Genomic DNA, 17,541 nt, shown 5'->3' with positions numbered 1-17,541 from the left:
TTATTATTATTATTATTATTATTATTATTATTATTATTATTATTATTATTATAATTATTATTAATGAAAGTTCTGTGGAAAATCAAAAGCGAAGGGCTATTTAGGAGCCAAAAGAACCTGTTCACTTTGATGAACTGAGCCAAATGATTCGGATCTCAGAACAGAGCCACAATTCACATCACTGTTCGCAACACTACAAAGGTCCCGTTGCATGTTGGGTACAATATTCCTGAAGCACTAAATGCGCATGCTCAAAAGAAAACTCCATTATTTTTGCTCGGAATTTGTAAGAAAAAAAAACACAGTGGGTAACTGTGAATTGGGGATTACATTGGTCGTTATGTTTTGTCGAAATAGGTTTGAATGCACCGAGAATTAGCAGAAGGAGAGACCAAAGTAAGGATCTTATAGCTGTGGAGCGGGAGCGGGACATCCCTCTGTCTTGCTGGGACACTCCAGAAACAAGTAAATTTCACTCTGTTAGCTCCTCCAGCTAGCCTTAGCAGGGAGCGTTAGGCGCAGTAAAATGAACCGTTATTGCCCTTTGTTTTTTTTTTAAGCCGGACTGGCTGACTAAATGCTGAGAGCTGATTCACCGCGCCAATACGTGGTTTGGGTTATGTAATCATCTAAATTTACAATTATTTAATAAAGTATTAATCGTTTTCGAAACATACTCTCTCCAGTTCTGTGGCTAACTGGCTAAGTCTTAATTTGAGCCCAAAAAGAGCGAAGACTTCAAAACTTGGCCAACACACAGCTTGAAGCAAAGAAATGTTGTTCAGCAAATATTGACGTTAGCGGACATATGCCTGTAAGTAAGTGTAATATAATGTCCAAATTATTCTTATTTTTATTGTGAGGCAGTTTTGTAAGCGGGTCAGTTCACGTATCCGTAGCTAAGACGCTGGAGTTACGCATCGGGAGTGTTTTGTGCTCCTGACAGCTGTCACGACAACAGAAGTGGATTTAGCCTGTTAGCTTAGCCGTTAGCTTACACGCTAGCTGCTGTGCATTTACTGCAATATTACAAATTTATATATAGAAATACTGCGAATTTAGGTAAAGTTTAGTCTTTGTGCCAGGTTTTGTCTTATCGTTTAAGTTTGTTGTTGGTAAGGCAAATGTTCACACTGTAGGCAACCGTTCAATAAACTAAGGGCCTAGCAAAACACGCCCTCATACTTCAAAATAGCCACAGCTCGCCCTAAACTTGTACAAGTTCAGTAAATTAGATGTAATAATTTTTCAGCCATGGCTGGACGAGGAAATATTTACTGCACCATTTACTTTGCCCCCTCCCCCTGCCAGATTACATAATCCACCTCCACCTTTCTTTGCAGGCTCTTCTTCTTCCTCTAAGACCCAAAAACTCTCATGTGAGTTGAACAGATTGATTTGTTGGAAACGTCCCAAAAGTTAAGGATCTGCCTCACAGTGGTGGAAATTACAGTTGTTTTGGACAAGTCAGGTTTTACGGGCAGAGTGAGTGCTTCTCACCCACCAGCATGTACATTGGACAACGGATACCTTAGCCAAAATAGATCCTGGCTTCCCGAAGATGACAAGGTATTGAGCATCTTATTATTATTATTCAGTTATTTATTTGTCTCGCAGTTTTTAATGGATAGTTTACTGTCATTTGTGTGAAATCAATATTTTCTTTTGGTGTGGCCACACCCACTAAATAGGAAACACACTGGATTCTACTCGGTCTAGACTGTTTTTAAGAAACACTTTACTTCTTGGAAAACAATAAGCAAATAATTAAATGTTGGAAGCTTTTTTTTATTTTTTTATTTTTTATTTTTTTGGTGTGTGGAAACTGATATAAAACTACAGAAGTGCGCATGCTTTTGTGCTGTTTGTATTTACAGTCCTCCTGACTGGGCATGGTCAGGGACGAGATTCTCGAGATACTTTAGCCTTGTGCAAAAATAACACGGTTACACTTAATCAAAATAATGTAGAACATATTCCAACTGCTTTCCTTAAAAAACAACACACTGCTTCTAAAATGTCACTATGCATTTTGATATGACTATCAAAATGACATAGGATACAGAAGAAATATGCAGTATGTAAAAGTTTTCTTGTAAATGTGCTTATTGGATTGAACATTACACTAATTTGCTGGTTAATTAGGCCACTTGGCTGAGCCAGCCTGCAGTTGAATGCATAACAAACTTGCAGCTTGTAGAATACTAGCTGTAGTTTTAAAAGTGTTATCCTTCTCTTTTCCGTACCTGAAATCTGCCAAGTCGTCTTTCAGCCAGCAGTGCACAGCAACAGCTGGGGAGGGGCTTCACTGGGTTTGATCCATGCTCCTCCCAGATGGACAAAATCTCTTCATTTTGACATTTCAGTGGTGTTGAAATCATAACAGTTTATAACCTTAGTTTACCTTAACCTATGCCTGCTTACAATTCAGTTTATCCAGGGTTTTTGTGTCAAGGAGCTAGTTTAATATTTTCACATTATAACTTCATTGTAGATTCTTGAAACTTTGTATTACAGCCTTTCCATTTAATTTAGTTCTGATTTTCATTTGACTCTTATGAGCCATGAAAAATTAGTTCCAGAGATGCACCAAGATGGCTCTGTGTGACTTCCTGTTTGTAGGTATTACTAATTGTAGCCACAAAACAAAATTTCAGAGTTGTAGAAAGCAGAAAATGACTTTTGTTATTTCAGGAAGCACAACACTTAAGAGTTGGCTGCTATGAATAGACGTTTGGTCGACACAAGAAATCCCGCAGTAGACGGCTTGATTTTGTGCTCTTAAAAGTTGTGTGTGAGATGAGAATAGTGAAAAAACCTGTACCTCTAGTTTGTACATACTGTGTTTATTTTGAGAATGTTGCTGACATGTATTTACCGGTACGTATGACATAACACCATACTTATACAATATTTAACATGGTTAAGCCGTGGCATTCTTTCTAATGGCTGTAAAACATCAAAAAGAGTTTGAACTGACTCTTTAAACTGAATTGTTAAATTAAACAATTCACTCTTGCTTAACTGGTTCTGAAGGCCAGTTACTTCAGAGCTGGCCTAAAATGTTCTGAAGTAAAAGTGAAATACAAGAATAAGACAACAAATCTGTCAAAAATGTTTTAAACTCGGGTGGCTTTAAATTTATAAATTCCTAACGACGTTTTTAGTTTAATTTGATTTGTAGACATTTAAAATTCCATGCGTTTAAACAGCCGTTCGTCTAACGGCGTGCGGTGACTCTTTGCTGCTTTTACAAGGTGCTGGCAGGACGCAGCGACAAAATGATGGGAGGCAGTGAGACCGTCAGCAGAGACAAGGATGCGGTCCATGCTGCTGCGATACATGTCCCCATTGGCTGGCTCCGGAGAGTGGAGAGAGGGCAGGTGACCTATGTCAGGTGCGTTGGGTCATTTGAAGACATGTAGAACAGGAGAGTATGCTTATTTATTGATGGACTGCAACATTTTTGTTGTCTATGCTGCTAATAGACTCTGGAAATCTGTACTGTATGAACTTTTAGCAGTTAGCCTGCAATGTCATTGTTATTCTGAAAAATGATCTTTTGTTTCTTCTTGTAAGCTGGGTGGAATTTGAATGGTTGAAGCTTTACAAAAGAAATCATGTATCAATGTTCCTGTTACTTTCTCCAGTTTCTTTTAACCCACATTCCTAAATTAATAACGGTTTTGATTGTGCTTCTGAATCCTTGAACAGGCCTAAGTCTGTTTCTGTTTCTCATTCATTAAGTTAATGATCAAACCGAATATTCCCACTCAATTTTATTGGCATTATAGGTTCCACATTATCATGACCGTGTCCCATACTGACTCACCGATGACGCTCAGATGTGGCTCAGTCTGTCACTGCTGTGTGTTTTATGACAGTGGTTGGTATTTCTGCCTACAGGGTTGTCTGCTCCAGGTTTCACAAAGCTGCTGTAATGCTCTAAAACACTTCAAATAAAAATCTACAAACTCTTCTGTCCTCTTCTGAGGACATTTTTATAGGAGGAAATTAGCGTAGCAGGCTAATGCTAGCTTACCTCACTTTTGTAGTGACTCTTGTAATTTGACTTGCAAAATGTATTCCTGTTTTCAGGTAATTATCGTTAGTTAAACTTACCAAAAGACATTTCTTTTCCTTCATACATTTTATCACTAAAATAAATATGACCAGAGTTTTTTTTTGGAAAATGTGGTGGATACGCAGTAAGAGTCAACAAATTCCTTGATGTTGCCTGTTTTGAAGCTGATTTCCTCCTCGTTTTCTGCTTTGCAGCATTTACAAGAAAGTAAACTTAACCTCATTTACACTGATTTTGGAATCGTGTTGAGTCTAAACTTGAAATGGGGCTAAAAGAAATCTCTTTGATTACTAACATTCTTTGCCTTCCTCGCTGTAGTCCCAGTGGCACCACCCTGTCCACACTGGATGAGGTCAAAGCTTACCTGCTGACTGATGGTACCTGCAAATGTGGTCTGGAGTGCCCACTCATCATTCATAAGGTAGAACTATGATTTTAGAGTCTGTTTAATGCATCCGATGCAAGAAAGTTTGGCCATCTTTCTGGTTCTTTTGGCCTTTTGAATGTTACAAAATGATTTTTGATTCTCTGCGTTCAATTCTGAGGGTGTATTTAAAATGCCAACACATTTATATCTACATATAAAGCAAAAGAACCACAAGTAACCGTTTTTAATTTTCTTGTAATTCGTCTGACCAGTGCAAAAAAAGATAATTTTCCAGAGCAGGAATGAAAAATACCTGCTACACTACCCTCGGCTGTGATTAGATTCCATGCATGATGTTTGTCTTTAACTTATTAATCATTTCATCCTCCTTTTAACTTGTGTCATGCAGGTTTTCAACTTCAGTGTGGGTGTGAAAGTGGAACAGAACAGTCAGCCGTCATGTAAAGCAGAGCAGGACATGACCAAATTGTGCAATCACCGCAGGAAAGTGGTGGCGATGGCTGCTCTTTGTCGGAGTATGCAGGCCTCACAGCTTCCATTCACCAACTTTCATCATCCAGGTAAACTTTAAAGCCCTACAGCGTCACACATGAGGCAAGCTGCTGTTTTAAGGAGACAGATAAACCTACTAAGTTTTAACGCACAGGGACAGATTTTTTTGTTTCTGTTTTAAAAAACAAACTACAAATTGTTTTCCTTCCAATATAGAACTAAAAAGCTAACAAAAACTTTGAAGGATTGTAGGAAAGTTATAGGAGTACAAATATAAAAACTTCCCCCATATTTCATTATATCTGAAACGTGAATTCAGGGAATGACTCTTCCAGTGATGTGGCGCTTTTGATTATACATACCGCTTATGGACACCAATTAACAGATTCTTGTCTTGGAATTGATCTGTTTAGAAACGAGAGACCGATGGTCCTTCGCTGTCTGAATGATCTTTTCCTTTTAGAAATGAGACCGTATCAAGGGTCAAGCTAGGCAGCTTTCCTAGTGATCAGACTCTTTCACACTGAGAACAATGAAGTCTTGTTCACGTTTGACTTTAAAACTTAAACTGTGTGTTTTGTTTTGTTTTTGTGTCAGATGTAACTCGAGGGGACAGCGGGGATCCAAAAAAGGAACATTCAGAGCGCAAAGAGGACGAGCGTGGACTTTTTTATTCAAAACACAATCCAGTACCAACTCGGGGGCACAACAACCTTCACCCGAACCTTTCCCCCAGCCCAAAATCCTCCCATCACTTCATCTACCCTTACAATGGTTCCTCCCCTGTACTGAATACAGGCACAAACTGTCATCACCCCCTAGATGGTTTTAGAAGACATCATCATCCTCCTCTCCCAGCAGCCTCCACTGCTTCCACTAGCTCTTCGTTTCCACCTCACAGCCCTGCCCAGAGGTCACCCCACACGCCCACGCCTCAAAACACCAATCAAGGTCAAATAACACCCAAAACCCCTGAGACCCCCAGCTCTCCTTGGTTAGGTCCCCTGTCATCGCCTCCTCCCTCTTCCCCTATGACTCTTGGAGGAGTGAGAGGAGGACAGACTCATTACCCTTTAACTCCCCTTTCTCCATCTAACTCCTTCTCTCCCTCAGTGCACCCCATGGGTTTGCCTTCTCATCAGCGATCCCGCCACCCGTCGGCCTCTCCTTCCTCTGCGTCCGAGCATGGAGGAGGCTCCACGCAGGCAGAAGGAGGAGGAGGACTGATGGGAAATAACTTACCCCACATGAGGAAGTCTGCCTCTTCCTCTCCGCACTCCCCAGTCCCCGGCGGGTCCCCTCTTCCCAGCCCCCACTTCCCCAAGTACAAGCTGGAAGACATCTTGGAGCAGTTTAAGAACTCAGGCAACAGCAGCACTAACAACCACCACGTCCTGAACCCCGCTAACCCTTCTTTACCCACCAACCAAAGCAGCAGTCACCCTTATGCCGTCTCCTCAAAGCCCACCAAGGGCACCGCGACTGCGGCCGACAGCGCGGGACCAAAAGGTTTCGGTTTGAGTCAGCCGGCGCCCTCTAACTTGCCTCTGGGGCCGCTGCTGAATCACCACTATAGCCATCAGGGCAAGCTGCCACACCCAGTTTCGTTCCCTGCCAGTACCCTGCTCTCCGCAGCGGCTAAGGCTCAGCTGGCCAACCAGATCACCCAGGGCTCAAACGTGTCCAGCAGCGCAGGGAACTTGCACTCCTCTCTGGATGTGTTGAAAGAGGCCCAGCAGCAACAAAAGGTAACAAACAGCACTTTACATAACAGCATCGCTTCCTCTTCCATCGCTTCTGCTAGGCTTCCTCATCCTTCCCTCCCAGCGGCTTCTGCTGTTCTCTTTCCCCCGTCCCAAACTCTGGCCCAGTCCCTCGTGTCCTCCTCGCCCCACCCGCCCCCGACAGCGGAACGCGGCGCGTCGCACAGGAAGAGGCGGCGGCGATCCCCTACAGTCGCCGGCACGCTGAGAGACACGCCGCCACTCGCCAACGGAGTCCGAAAGGCGACACCCGACGAGGCCGCATCTGCTACGGTTATCAACCTTTCCTCTTCTTCCACATCCTTCCCCTCCTCCTCCTCATCCTCCGTCTCTTCCTCACACTCCTACTCTACCTCAGTTGTGCAAAATCAGAGTACAGTCACGTTGGAAAACCATCATCCCAGCCTCCCCAGACTCTCCGCTCCTCCGGGACATCTGTCCAGGTCTCCTCGGCCGAACGAGACTCGGAGTTTCACTACAGCCCCCACACCCATGCCTCTTAGCATAGACCCCCCAACCCAACCGCTGTCCGCTTTGTTACACCTGCTCAGCGTTCAGAACGCGCAGGCCTCTGCGTCACACTCAGCCTCAGCTCTGTCTAGAGCCGCCGAAGGTGGTGGGCACACTAACGAACCGACCTTGAGGCAGTCCCCGCCTTCTCCTTCTGCTAATGCCAGAACCCAACATAGGCGACCCGTATGCCAAACAGATAACACTAATCCCCTACCCCTAGTGCAGCAGCCACTTTCTTCCCCTTCCCCCTCCTTTTCCGTCACATTACAGTCCCACTCTCCTCCACAGTCGGCTGCATCAACTCCTCTCCAAAGAGGCTCTCCCTGTAAGTCAAATGAAGTTTTTCAGAGCAACTCTGACCCGTCTCAGCGAACCACTTCCTCTCTCGCCGACACGGATCAGCCATTTGACAACCACATTCCCACGTCAGACTCGCTTTCCCAGGCGTCTCTGTACGCGGCCTCTCCTCGGAGAGCCGTCGCCGTGGAGACCGGGAGCGGCAGCCCACCAACATCGATGAACCTGAGTCAGGCAGAAGGCAATGCTTCTGCAGGAGTACCCTCTTCTCCGAAGCCTCTGGACCTCAGTAATCACGTCTTGGCTCTTTTCTCCGCGCCCTCCACTGCGACTCAGGCGGAGGGGGATTCCTCCAACCACGCCGCCGATGCCGACGCGTCTTCCACAGAAAACCATGCAGCAGGTACCGTTACATATTCAATCTGTGTGTTTTTCTTATAGTGCGCATTGTTAAAGTGTTAATGTTCCTTGAAATCTTCCATTTTGTGTATTTTGGAGGATTTTGTGGGACGGAGCATCGACGTTGCACACAAGTGTAAAGTGGACACAAAATGATAAATGTTGTAATATATTGTCTGGACTTTGACTGGGCCACTCTAAAACTTTATTGTGCTTTGATCTAAACCTTTGATTATACCTGTAGTTGTTTGTCTAGGAGTGTCCTGCTGGGAGACGAAACTCCTCCCTAATCGCAAATATTTTGCAGCCTCTAACAGGTTTTGCGACGTGTCCATCCATTTCCACATCAACTTAAACCAGCTTAAATGTTTCTGATGAAGAAAAGTTTCCCCTCAGCATTATGCTACCACAGCCATGTTTTACTGTACAGATAGTGGTGTTCTCCCAACACACGTAGCATTTTACATGTGCAGCAGATCAGAAAGTTTCATCTTTGCCTCATCTGACACTGTACATTCCTTTTATCCAGAAAGCCAAGATTAAAATGCACAACTAATAGTTATATTGTCAATAGATTTGCCTCATCTGAGCCTTGGATCATTGCTCTCTAGACCTGCACAATATATTGAACCTTTGTCGTAATGTCAGCCAGTCCTTATATTATTTAGCAACGGTATCGGTTCGCTTAAAGTTGAATACTATTTTCAGTGGCATTTTTGTCAATACTATTGCTGTCATGATGTTTAAAATGCTTCATTCTCTGTACACTGCAAAAACACAAAATCTTACCAAGTATATTTGCTCCAGTTTCTAATGCAAATGTCTTGGTACGCTTGAAATAAGATAAAACTAACTTACAAGTAACTTCTCAGCAACATATGGGAGCTTGTTTTAAGCCAATAGTTCCTTAATTTTAGTGAAAAAGTTCTAATTCCACTGGCAAACTATTTCTCTGAAAACATGGGAAAATATCTTGTGATAAGTGAAATAATCTGCCAGTGGAACAAGTGCTTTTTTTCATCAATATTAAGAAAAAACTAACTTAAAACAAGCTCATAATTTTTTGCTAAAAAGTTATTTGTAAGTTAATTTTGTCTTACTAAGATATTTGCACTAGAAACTAAACCAAAAACTACTTGGTCTAGTTTCTTACTTGGTGAAAATGTTGTTTTTGCAGTGTAAGATGTCTTTAAATTCTTCTCCTTGTTTTGTTTTTGTTTTTTTAACTCAATCTGAATAAAAATTAATACTTATGTTTTTTTTTGTTCTCCATAGTACAAGTGGAACCTGAACATTTAGATCCAAAGACGCCCCCAGCCTCCACCAGCCCCACCTTCAGTGTCTCTGCGCCCCACGAGGGGAGTCACAGTCCCGCCAGCTCGTCCAGCGTGGGAGAGACCGCGGCTCCGTTAGCGCTGGCGGAAGCGTTTCCCTTCATGAACCAGGAGCAGCTGCTTCAGCTGCTGTCATCCACAGGAGGTTTACCGTCGCTCTTGGATTCCACAGTCCTGGCATCGTTGCCCTTAGGGGGGCTCTGGTTGGGAGGGCAACATGCGCAGTTACCTCCCGCCTCCGTTACGCCGCAACCACCGCCGAACCTCGCAGAGCCGCACCAACCAGAGCAGCCGCATTTACTGGTGCAGGAAACGCAGCAACAAAACCAAGAGCAGCAGCAGAAGCAGCAGCATGTTAACAACAACCCTCTGTTTCCTTTGCTGCCCCTGTTGAGTAGCGGGCAAGGGGAGCTGCCGCTGAACCTTCTGGGCCTGCTGAACCCGCTCGCTGCCTCGGCGCCGTCTGCAGGTCAGGAACCGGACCTAACAGAGAGATCAAGTCTTCAAGCCCTGCTCATGGCCTCTGTTCTGGTCGGGCAGCAGCCCGCCTCCTTGTTGCCTCTGTCGGTGCTGGGTCACCTGAACCAGATCAGCTTGGAGGTTCCGATTCAGCACTCCCAACATATCCCCGCCACTCTGGAGGGGCTCAGCCTCGATAAGACCTCTGGCCTCCTCGATCCGACCTCTGGCCTCTTAGACATAACCCACGGCCTTCTTCCTCTTACCGCTGGAGCGGAGAACCCTATCCAAGCTCTGCAGTCTCTGCTCCTTCCTGCCGCTCTTCCTCCTCCCCCTGCAGCCTTCCTGCCCCTCAGCCCCGCTCTGCTCACAGCTGCCCTGAGCTCTGCTGAGCTCCACTCTCCTCCCAACACCCAGTTAGCTCCTGCACAGCAAACCCAACATGCCCAGCCTCAGGTAGGCTCCGACCTCCTGCTACCTGTTTCTACTCTGCTCATTCGCAATTAGGGCTGCAACTAACCTTTATTTTAGAAGTTGAATTTATTGTCTGACATCGTACAGTGAGATTAAAGTCTGCTCCAACACTACAAACAATGTAGGAAATATGTGCAAGATAAATATGGTGATATTTACAACATTAAATCAAGTAAATATATATATATATATATACATACAGTTAGTTACTGATTAATCTATTGATTATTCTGATTCATCAGATCAAAAAATGTCTCGTTCTGAAGATCTCTCATTTAACCACTTAAGCCTTTTTTATATTAGAAAACTTTTTAAAATACAAAAACAAATATTGTCTAAAATGCCGTAACTGAATCTGAACCGGGTGAAGCTAAAAGTAAGCCTAACTATATACACATGAATATTTTGGCTTAATTACTGCTCTGAATATGTTGTTTTTTTAGCGTTTGGCCTGTTTTAGAGTCTGTATACTCCAGCTAGCAATTAATTGATTACAAAATTTGTTGATAATTATCATGATTAATTTGACTAATTGTTTCAGCCCTACTCTATTTAACCTTCAAATTCCTGGGATTTTATTTACTTTACTGCTCTGTTGTTGTCACTGTTTGTTCAAAATCGTAAATCTTAATGTTCGTTGTTTTGTTGTTTTTTTCTTAAGATTTTAGTTTTAAAAAATAAGATGAGTTTTGTTACGATTTCCTGATTCCAAAAGATGTAAATGAAAACATTTTAGATTAATTTTCAGCATAAAGCGTGTGTGGGATGTTTATACTAACAATGCCGGTATAACAGAAATCAAGTATTGTATGAAATATGGTAACTTCAGGCACCACCTTTTTGTCTAAATAGTAAAAAAAAAGTATTTAAATATTGCATTTTCAGATCTGGTTTAACTCCTGGGACCGTTTTATAATCTGTTCCAAAATGTTAGCCATCATCAGTGATCAAAAACGGAAATTATAATCGATTAGGATGGAAGTTGTTGGAATTTATTATAGAATCGTGTTAGTAAAAATCAAACTGTTTGTTTTTGGATTTTCAATCTTTCGATGGTAGTCTTTTTTTGCTAAAGATGTTGAAAGTGTATCTTGTTCTGTACGATGCTCTGTTCTGCAGGTACCCACTGATGCAGCTGTTGACACCCTCATCCCAGTCTCTCTCCAAGGCAAAGATAATCCTCTCCTCCAACAATTGCTTCCCACTTTGCTTAACCCATCTATGTTAGGTGAGTCTGTCTCTAAAATAATTTGATGTTTAAGTTTAGAACATTAAGCATTTAGCTAGTTTTGTTTTTTCAGCAACATATGAGCAACCCAGTTCCTTTGTGTCTCTTTAGGAGACGTTCCCGGCATCGCAGGGCTCCAGAACATGGTCGGCCTCGGAGCGGGTTCTATTCTTCTCTCCCCAGTTCAAGCTTCTGCTTTGGGTTTGCTGCAGAGCCCTGATGGAGGAATCAACTTACTCAACAACATCCAGGTAGGTTATTGCTGTTATTTAGACTTCTGACATTGGGTGTTTTTGTTCCGTCAGCGTATCGCTGCTTGTGTTGCAGCATCGCTCTTGTTTGCGACACTGAAACCAGACGTCTTGCTACGCATGCACAAAAGGACAAAATTGAGTGTATACTGTTTGAGGAGAGTGAAGTAGCTGGCCTACAGGCTGACATCAGTGCCAAAATTCAGCTTGAAAGCACAAAGATCAAACGGGGCAATCTTGCAGCGCTTTGTTCTGCCTTGCTGTTATCTGCTGAAAGTCTTGCTCTTCTTATTATTAATATTGAATAACACAAAAATTAACTAGCAGCATCCACACTGAAGAGTGTTGTTCTCTGGAAGGCTTGGTAGCCTTCAGTATGTTGACTTTACTGATTTAAAAAAAAAAAAAAGATTTTTGAGTTCCCGAGTGGACACTCTTTAGCGCTTCTCAAGCTACATATTGACTTTCTCTCTTCTTCTTCGGCTGTTAACCATGCGTTTGTTTCCTTTCCAGCTGAACCTTGCGCCTCCCTCAGACGGGGAGAAACCCGGCTCTTTGCAGGAAACCCAAAGACCAGCCGCACACGAAGGTTTACCGGCCAGCGAAATCGCTCCTGAAGTATCTCCATGTCCTGTTTCGGCTCTGGCTCCTCCTCCTGCTCAAGAATCGCCCCCGCCCGCTCAGAGGGGGTCGGAGGGCAGGTCCGTCATTGACCCTTACACCTCTTTCATGGACACCATTTATACCTCTTTTCTTCAAGTGAGTGCTAAAGAGCAGGAAGACGGGGCTCAGCTGGGGCCGTCAGACCCTACTTCACCCTTCTGTGCCTTACCGCCGGTTTCTTTCCCCCTGGAGCCCCAGAGCTCGTCCTCCAACACCCCCACTCTGCCCCAGGCGAGCGCCCCCGCCTCCCTGAGCCCACGGCGAGCTTGCTCGCTCCGCAACCCGGACTTATCACGACTCAGCCTGGAAGCTGCCGCTCATTCTCCGGCCCAGGGGACCCCCAAGCCCACAGAGGACGGGCCTACGTCCCCCCTACAGAGGAAGCCAGTCATAGAGGGACACACCCACCTAGAGCCACCTTTGCACCCCGTATACTTGGAGGAGGCCAAGACGGACTGTACTGGTCCGGCAGCAGCAGTTTGTCCATTCGTGGAAATGGGCGTGGACAGGCAGGGACAACGTCCCCACGCAGGATACCTCAGTCCCAGAGACGGACGCAGCGAGAGGCCCAGCGAAGAGACAACGGAGACGTTGCTGCTCACTGGACAGGGAATGGTAAGAGTTTACGTCTTCTGCCTTAAGACAGAATTTATGTTCCGGTTCTGAATTATTTACTTCTGTGCCTCTAAAAATATTTTTTATATGGACTTTAAAAAAAAAGGTGGGCAAGGTATCGTGATTAATTAGAATTGCCACCAAGATATGAAGTCACAATAATGTTGTAATCTTAATCTGCGGTTCTGCTTCAAGGATCAAGCAGGGGCTGCAGGTGGAGCCAGACGAGGAAGGAAAAGAAAACAAACGTAAGTTCATCTTGGAGATTCTCTGGACTCTTTGCTGCTTTAATTTAAACATTTGGAGTAAAAGTCTTCCCCTCAGTCAGCTTTAATTTTGTTGTGTTTCTTACTTTGTTAGGCTTCAGAACGTGTTAGAAGATTTCAGAGACATGGATGCTACAGCACTAGAGGAAACCAAGGCTACAGTAAGACACACCTGCCCCTTTAAGACTGTTCCAACATGTCTTATTTAAATATCTTTTATTCTAGCAGAATTAACCAATTAGGTGTTTATATAATTTAGTAGAGTATCTTCCACATGTTGCTTTTCCACCTTCTCCTCATTGAAATGTCTCGTCTATTTGAACCCACGAAAGTTTGCATAATATAAAGTTTACGACTTTATTGAATTGCTTGACTTTGCAGCAACTTGAGGAAATCTGCAGTAAATATAATTTCTTCTTTTTAAATATCCTTCAAGTTGTTTGATCTGCTCATCCTTAAAACCTTAAAGGAAATGACATTCCTTCCCACAAGGAGTGCATTTAATTTCTGTAAACACTCCTGTAAATAATTTAAATATTCCCCCAGTTACAGTCCAGAAATCATGTTTCATGAACACAACAATTAGGTTGAGCTTTGATTTAAAAAGTGTAAATGCTGTGGGGGGGAAAAAAAGACTCATTGACTTTGGTTGTTGAAGAAAATGTTTGCTGTTTAGATGAATGCAGGTCCAGTCTGGCTAACTAGATTGGATTTAGCCAGACTAAGTCCAATCTACTTAACCAGGTCTGAAAATAATCCAGGCATGGATTATTTTCCAGGTCTGGAATGAGAACATCAGAGTTTCCTGTAATATTTGTACCTTTTTTTTTTATTCTACAAAGATGTGCTGTAACTCTGAATTAATTTATTACGGGAAGAGCTGAACGTTGCGCTTACTTGAGGCTCTCTCCCGTTCCAGGCGGCGCTCCTGAAGCCCGACAGGTCTGTACGCGGCAGGCGGAGACGAGGTACCAGATCTCAGAGGCAGTGATTAGTGGAAGAAGACGTTCAGCAGTAAAACGGCGGCCAGGCGCCTCCCGACGCACCCCATCCATCTCTCTGCTGTCGTTACTACTGCTTCGAGCATTTTAGTGGGGGAGGGAGACAAAACAAAACAAAAAACACAACTGCACTAATAGGATGCTGTCGTCGGGTCAACTTGAGTGTGGCAACCACTATTTAAAATAACACATAGGAGAAAGATATAGTCAGATGAATTTATTTTTTAAAACTGTGTGGGAGGGAGGTGGAGATTTTTGTGGATAGTTTTTTCACTAGATTTTCTCTTAAGTCATGAAACAACATCTGGACTTTGTGATCAGAGACCGTTTCAACTAGGTTGGTGTTATATCAATGAAAAACAAACGAGTACTGTTTTCTTCTCATCAGTGTGTTACTATGAGTCAGGATAAAGCCCGTCTACTTGAATGATGTTCTGTGTTGAAAGTGTGTCTCCACAATGTGTGTGCGTGTGTGTGTGTGTGCGTGTGTGTGTGTGGAGTTTTGACTTTTTGTGTGCTTGAGCGTGTGCTGTTGCTGAGCCCCAATCGTGTTTGTCAAAAATTTGTTTTGGTATCAGTGTAGAGGAAGCAGTCTCTCATAGCTGTTGTGTTTTTAAAGGGGGTGGTTGAATTCGAAAGAAAATGTTTTCTAAAGGTTTGAAGGAAGTGCTGAGAAGCGGCGAGAATGAAATGAATCCCTTTCCTCTTGAACTCAGATTTGACGTTGCTAAGGAAACGGTTTGGTTTGGGTTTCTTTGGCTGTTTACATCAACCACCAAAAAAAACCAAAAAAACATAGCTTTCACTAGCTAGAACTGTTTATTACTTCTAAGAATTGCTCATAATTAATTGAGACACAATTTAACATTCTTTTGTACACTATTCTAAATCTTCTGTTTTTTTGTTTTTTGTTGTTGTTAGTAATCCCGGGTTTCTGTAACTTCCTTCTGAAATGACTGAATTTGTGAGGTTTTTTTGCAAATCCACAACAAATCTTGAACAGTTCATGATACTTGAGGTGCATTTAGTGACTTTTTTTTGGCGACTCTAGTTACATTTCACGTATTATTGAAATGACATGTAGCTACGGTGCGATGGAGAGTATTTCAAAGGCCCGCTCCCATCCACGCATTACGGATCTAAACATTTGCACAAACTTTGAGGTTGTGGAAAGTACTGTATGTCTTTTTAAAATTGGAGAAGCGGCTTGCAAGGATAACGAGACGGAGCGTGATGGTGTGCGTGTGTGTGTTACTGTGGACTTGGAGTGATGCGTTTATCCTCCCGGTGTTTCTTCATTTCACTCTCTGAGCTCTCCTCCACTCACTGCCCCGCCCCAGGAGTTTTTGGCATCTCTCTGTCTGTATTTAAAAAAAAATATATAAAAAGAAAAGTGAAAAGAAAAGCAGATTATGCAATTTCTATACTTGGACATTTTGTATATATGTACAGTTAATGTGTTTGATTTTATATTGTCAGAGAAACACCAGAGAAAACAATTGTGAATTTTCTTGGAATTGTAATTATTTTTCTCATTCTACCCCCTTTTGCTTTCAATACCTACGTTTAAAAAAAAAGAAAGAAAGAGAGGAAAAAAAAAAGACGATTAAATTGTGGACTGTAGCGTTCTTTTTTTATATGGGAGTCATTTTTTATTTAATATTAAACTATTTACACAAAAAATGTTTTGCTTTTGTGTGTTTCTGTTACTGAGTGCCATAAATTTGAGAGGCGTTTTCCTTTTGAGTCAGATTATGGAAGTTACGATTGGGACAAATGCCTTGCTGTAAATTGATATTAACTTTAGAAGATTTCAATTTCCGTTGTATTATCGGTGTTAACTGTAGGTCAATAATGCATTTATAAATCAGAATTTTTCTTACGGTACATTGCTGTTTTGCTTATATCGCTTTCAATTTTGCATTTGTCATGCTTCTCCAAAAACCTTAAGAAATTCTTGAGGCTTTTATTTAGTAGACCAGCCCAATCTTGAAATGGAGGAACACATGCTTTCTCCTTCAGATTATTATTATTATTTTGTTTTGTTTTGTAAACAAAACTTTGAAATTTGGATTTGAATTCACAAGAGTAACATTTTTGGGGGGCTTGTCAGACTTAGGAGGTTGCACTACATTTTGCTCCATTTTTTTCCTCATTGTTTGCGTTTGCTTTTATATGACTTGTGGCGAGCAGTTAAACCTGTGAGGCCTTTTCTTTTGTTCCACAAATGACAAATTTATGGAGTCTAACACTAGGAGATTTTGCTTACATGAGCTGTGGCTCTCTGTAGCTCCTCCAGAGTTCCCATGTGCCTCTTTTAGCTCCCCTGATTAAGATCCTCTCTGCCTGCATTGTCTTTCTTGGTTTGCAGTTGTTTCGTACTCTCTATTTTCCAGATGATGGATTACAGCAAACAGTGCACCAGGAAAAGTTTGGCATATTGTTTGTTGTAAAATTGCCTGACTAATGCTCACCACACTTTCCAAATTTTAATGGGTTTTTTTTGTTGTTTTTAAATTAAAATTAATATTTTCTTCCAGTTCACAATTGGGAATAAATTTGTGTTGGTCTGTCACATGAAACCCCAAAATCTCAAATTGTATTAATACTTTTCTGAGGCAGTGCAAGTCGTACATTATTCATATGACCCTGAGTCACGACTGGCACAATGGTTTGTCCGACAATAAATTCATCAAGTCACCGGGTGTTATTTTGTACTTTTATTCTGCTTCAAAATAAAGTCATTTACCATGACCACGTCCTAAATAAACTAACCATGAATAAACAAACATTTCTGGTATCAAAATGACAGAATTTGGAAATGTTCTGGATGTGTGAATATTTTTTCAAGGCACAACATATCAGAAAGTCATTTTATTTTTCCATCGTATTCACCTGGAGCATTTATGCTTACATACAGAACATATACTTTAGCCAAAAAATCGTTCGTGAAACAAATCACAATTTGAGAGAAACAGGCTAAGATCTGAATCAAAGTACATTGTAACATTGTCAAATTTATTAAAGTTTGTTAAAATATGACAAAAAAAAACAAAACAAAAAAAAACACTACAATTGCTACAAATATTTTTGGAAAGGATTGCTCCTATCATGGCTGTCCTCCACAACACTCCAAGTTGTGATGTAGCCTGAGAATTAAATAAACCCTCCAAGCAGCAGATCCAAACCCGTCTTAAAGCAGTCTGTCCAACATTGTAATGGGCAGAGTGTGTCCTCAGGCTTCACATTCCGCTGAATCATATTGTCTCACCATCAATCACTGTAATACATCTTCAAAGTGAAGCTCAGTCAGT

At 42.2% G+C, this 17,541-nt stretch overlaps 1 protein-coding gene across 3 annotated transcripts; it reads left to right on the top strand.

Moving 5' to 3' along the window:
• The first annotated feature begins 227 nt into the window (after nucleotides 1-227).
• mbd6 (methyl-CpG binding domain protein 6) lies at nucleotides 228-15,904 on the top strand. 3 transcript variants are annotated; one of them, XM_007553449.2, is made up of 13 exons: nucleotides 228-465; nucleotides 1,344-1,569; nucleotides 3,258-3,397; nucleotides 4,403-4,505; nucleotides 4,861-5,032; nucleotides 5,562-7,940; nucleotides 9,212-10,185; nucleotides 11,323-11,431; nucleotides 11,543-11,682; nucleotides 12,196-12,960; nucleotides 13,156-13,208; nucleotides 13,321-13,387; nucleotides 14,146-15,904. In XM_007553449.2, the coding sequence occupies exons 3-13, from the start codon at nucleotides 3,282-3,284 to the stop codon at nucleotides 14,215-14,217; spliced, it is 4,950 nt and encodes a 1,649-aa protein (XP_007553511.1). In that variant the 5' UTR covers nucleotides 228-465; nucleotides 1,344-1,569; nucleotides 3,258-3,281; the 3' UTR covers nucleotides 14,218-15,904. The 3 variants fall into 3 exon arrangements, with proteins under 3 accessions (XP_007553511.1, XP_007553513.1, XP_007553514.1); XM_007553451.2 differs by having other exon boundaries at nucleotides 228-814; XM_007553452.2 differs by having other exon boundaries at nucleotides 228-818.
• The last annotated feature ends 1,637 nt before the right edge of the window (nucleotides 15,905-17,541 follow it).

Source organism: Poecilia formosa, unplaced genomic scaffold (assembly GCF_000485575.1).
Source record: "Poecilia formosa unplaced genomic scaffold, Poecilia_formosa-5.1.2 Scaffold56, whole genome shotgun sequence".
NCBI lineage: Eukaryota > Metazoa > Chordata > Actinopteri > Cyprinodontiformes > Poeciliidae > Poecilia > Poecilia formosa.
The sequence above is the reverse complement of the archived record's forward strand: the minus strand, read 5'-3'. Positions and strand labels throughout refer to the sequence as shown.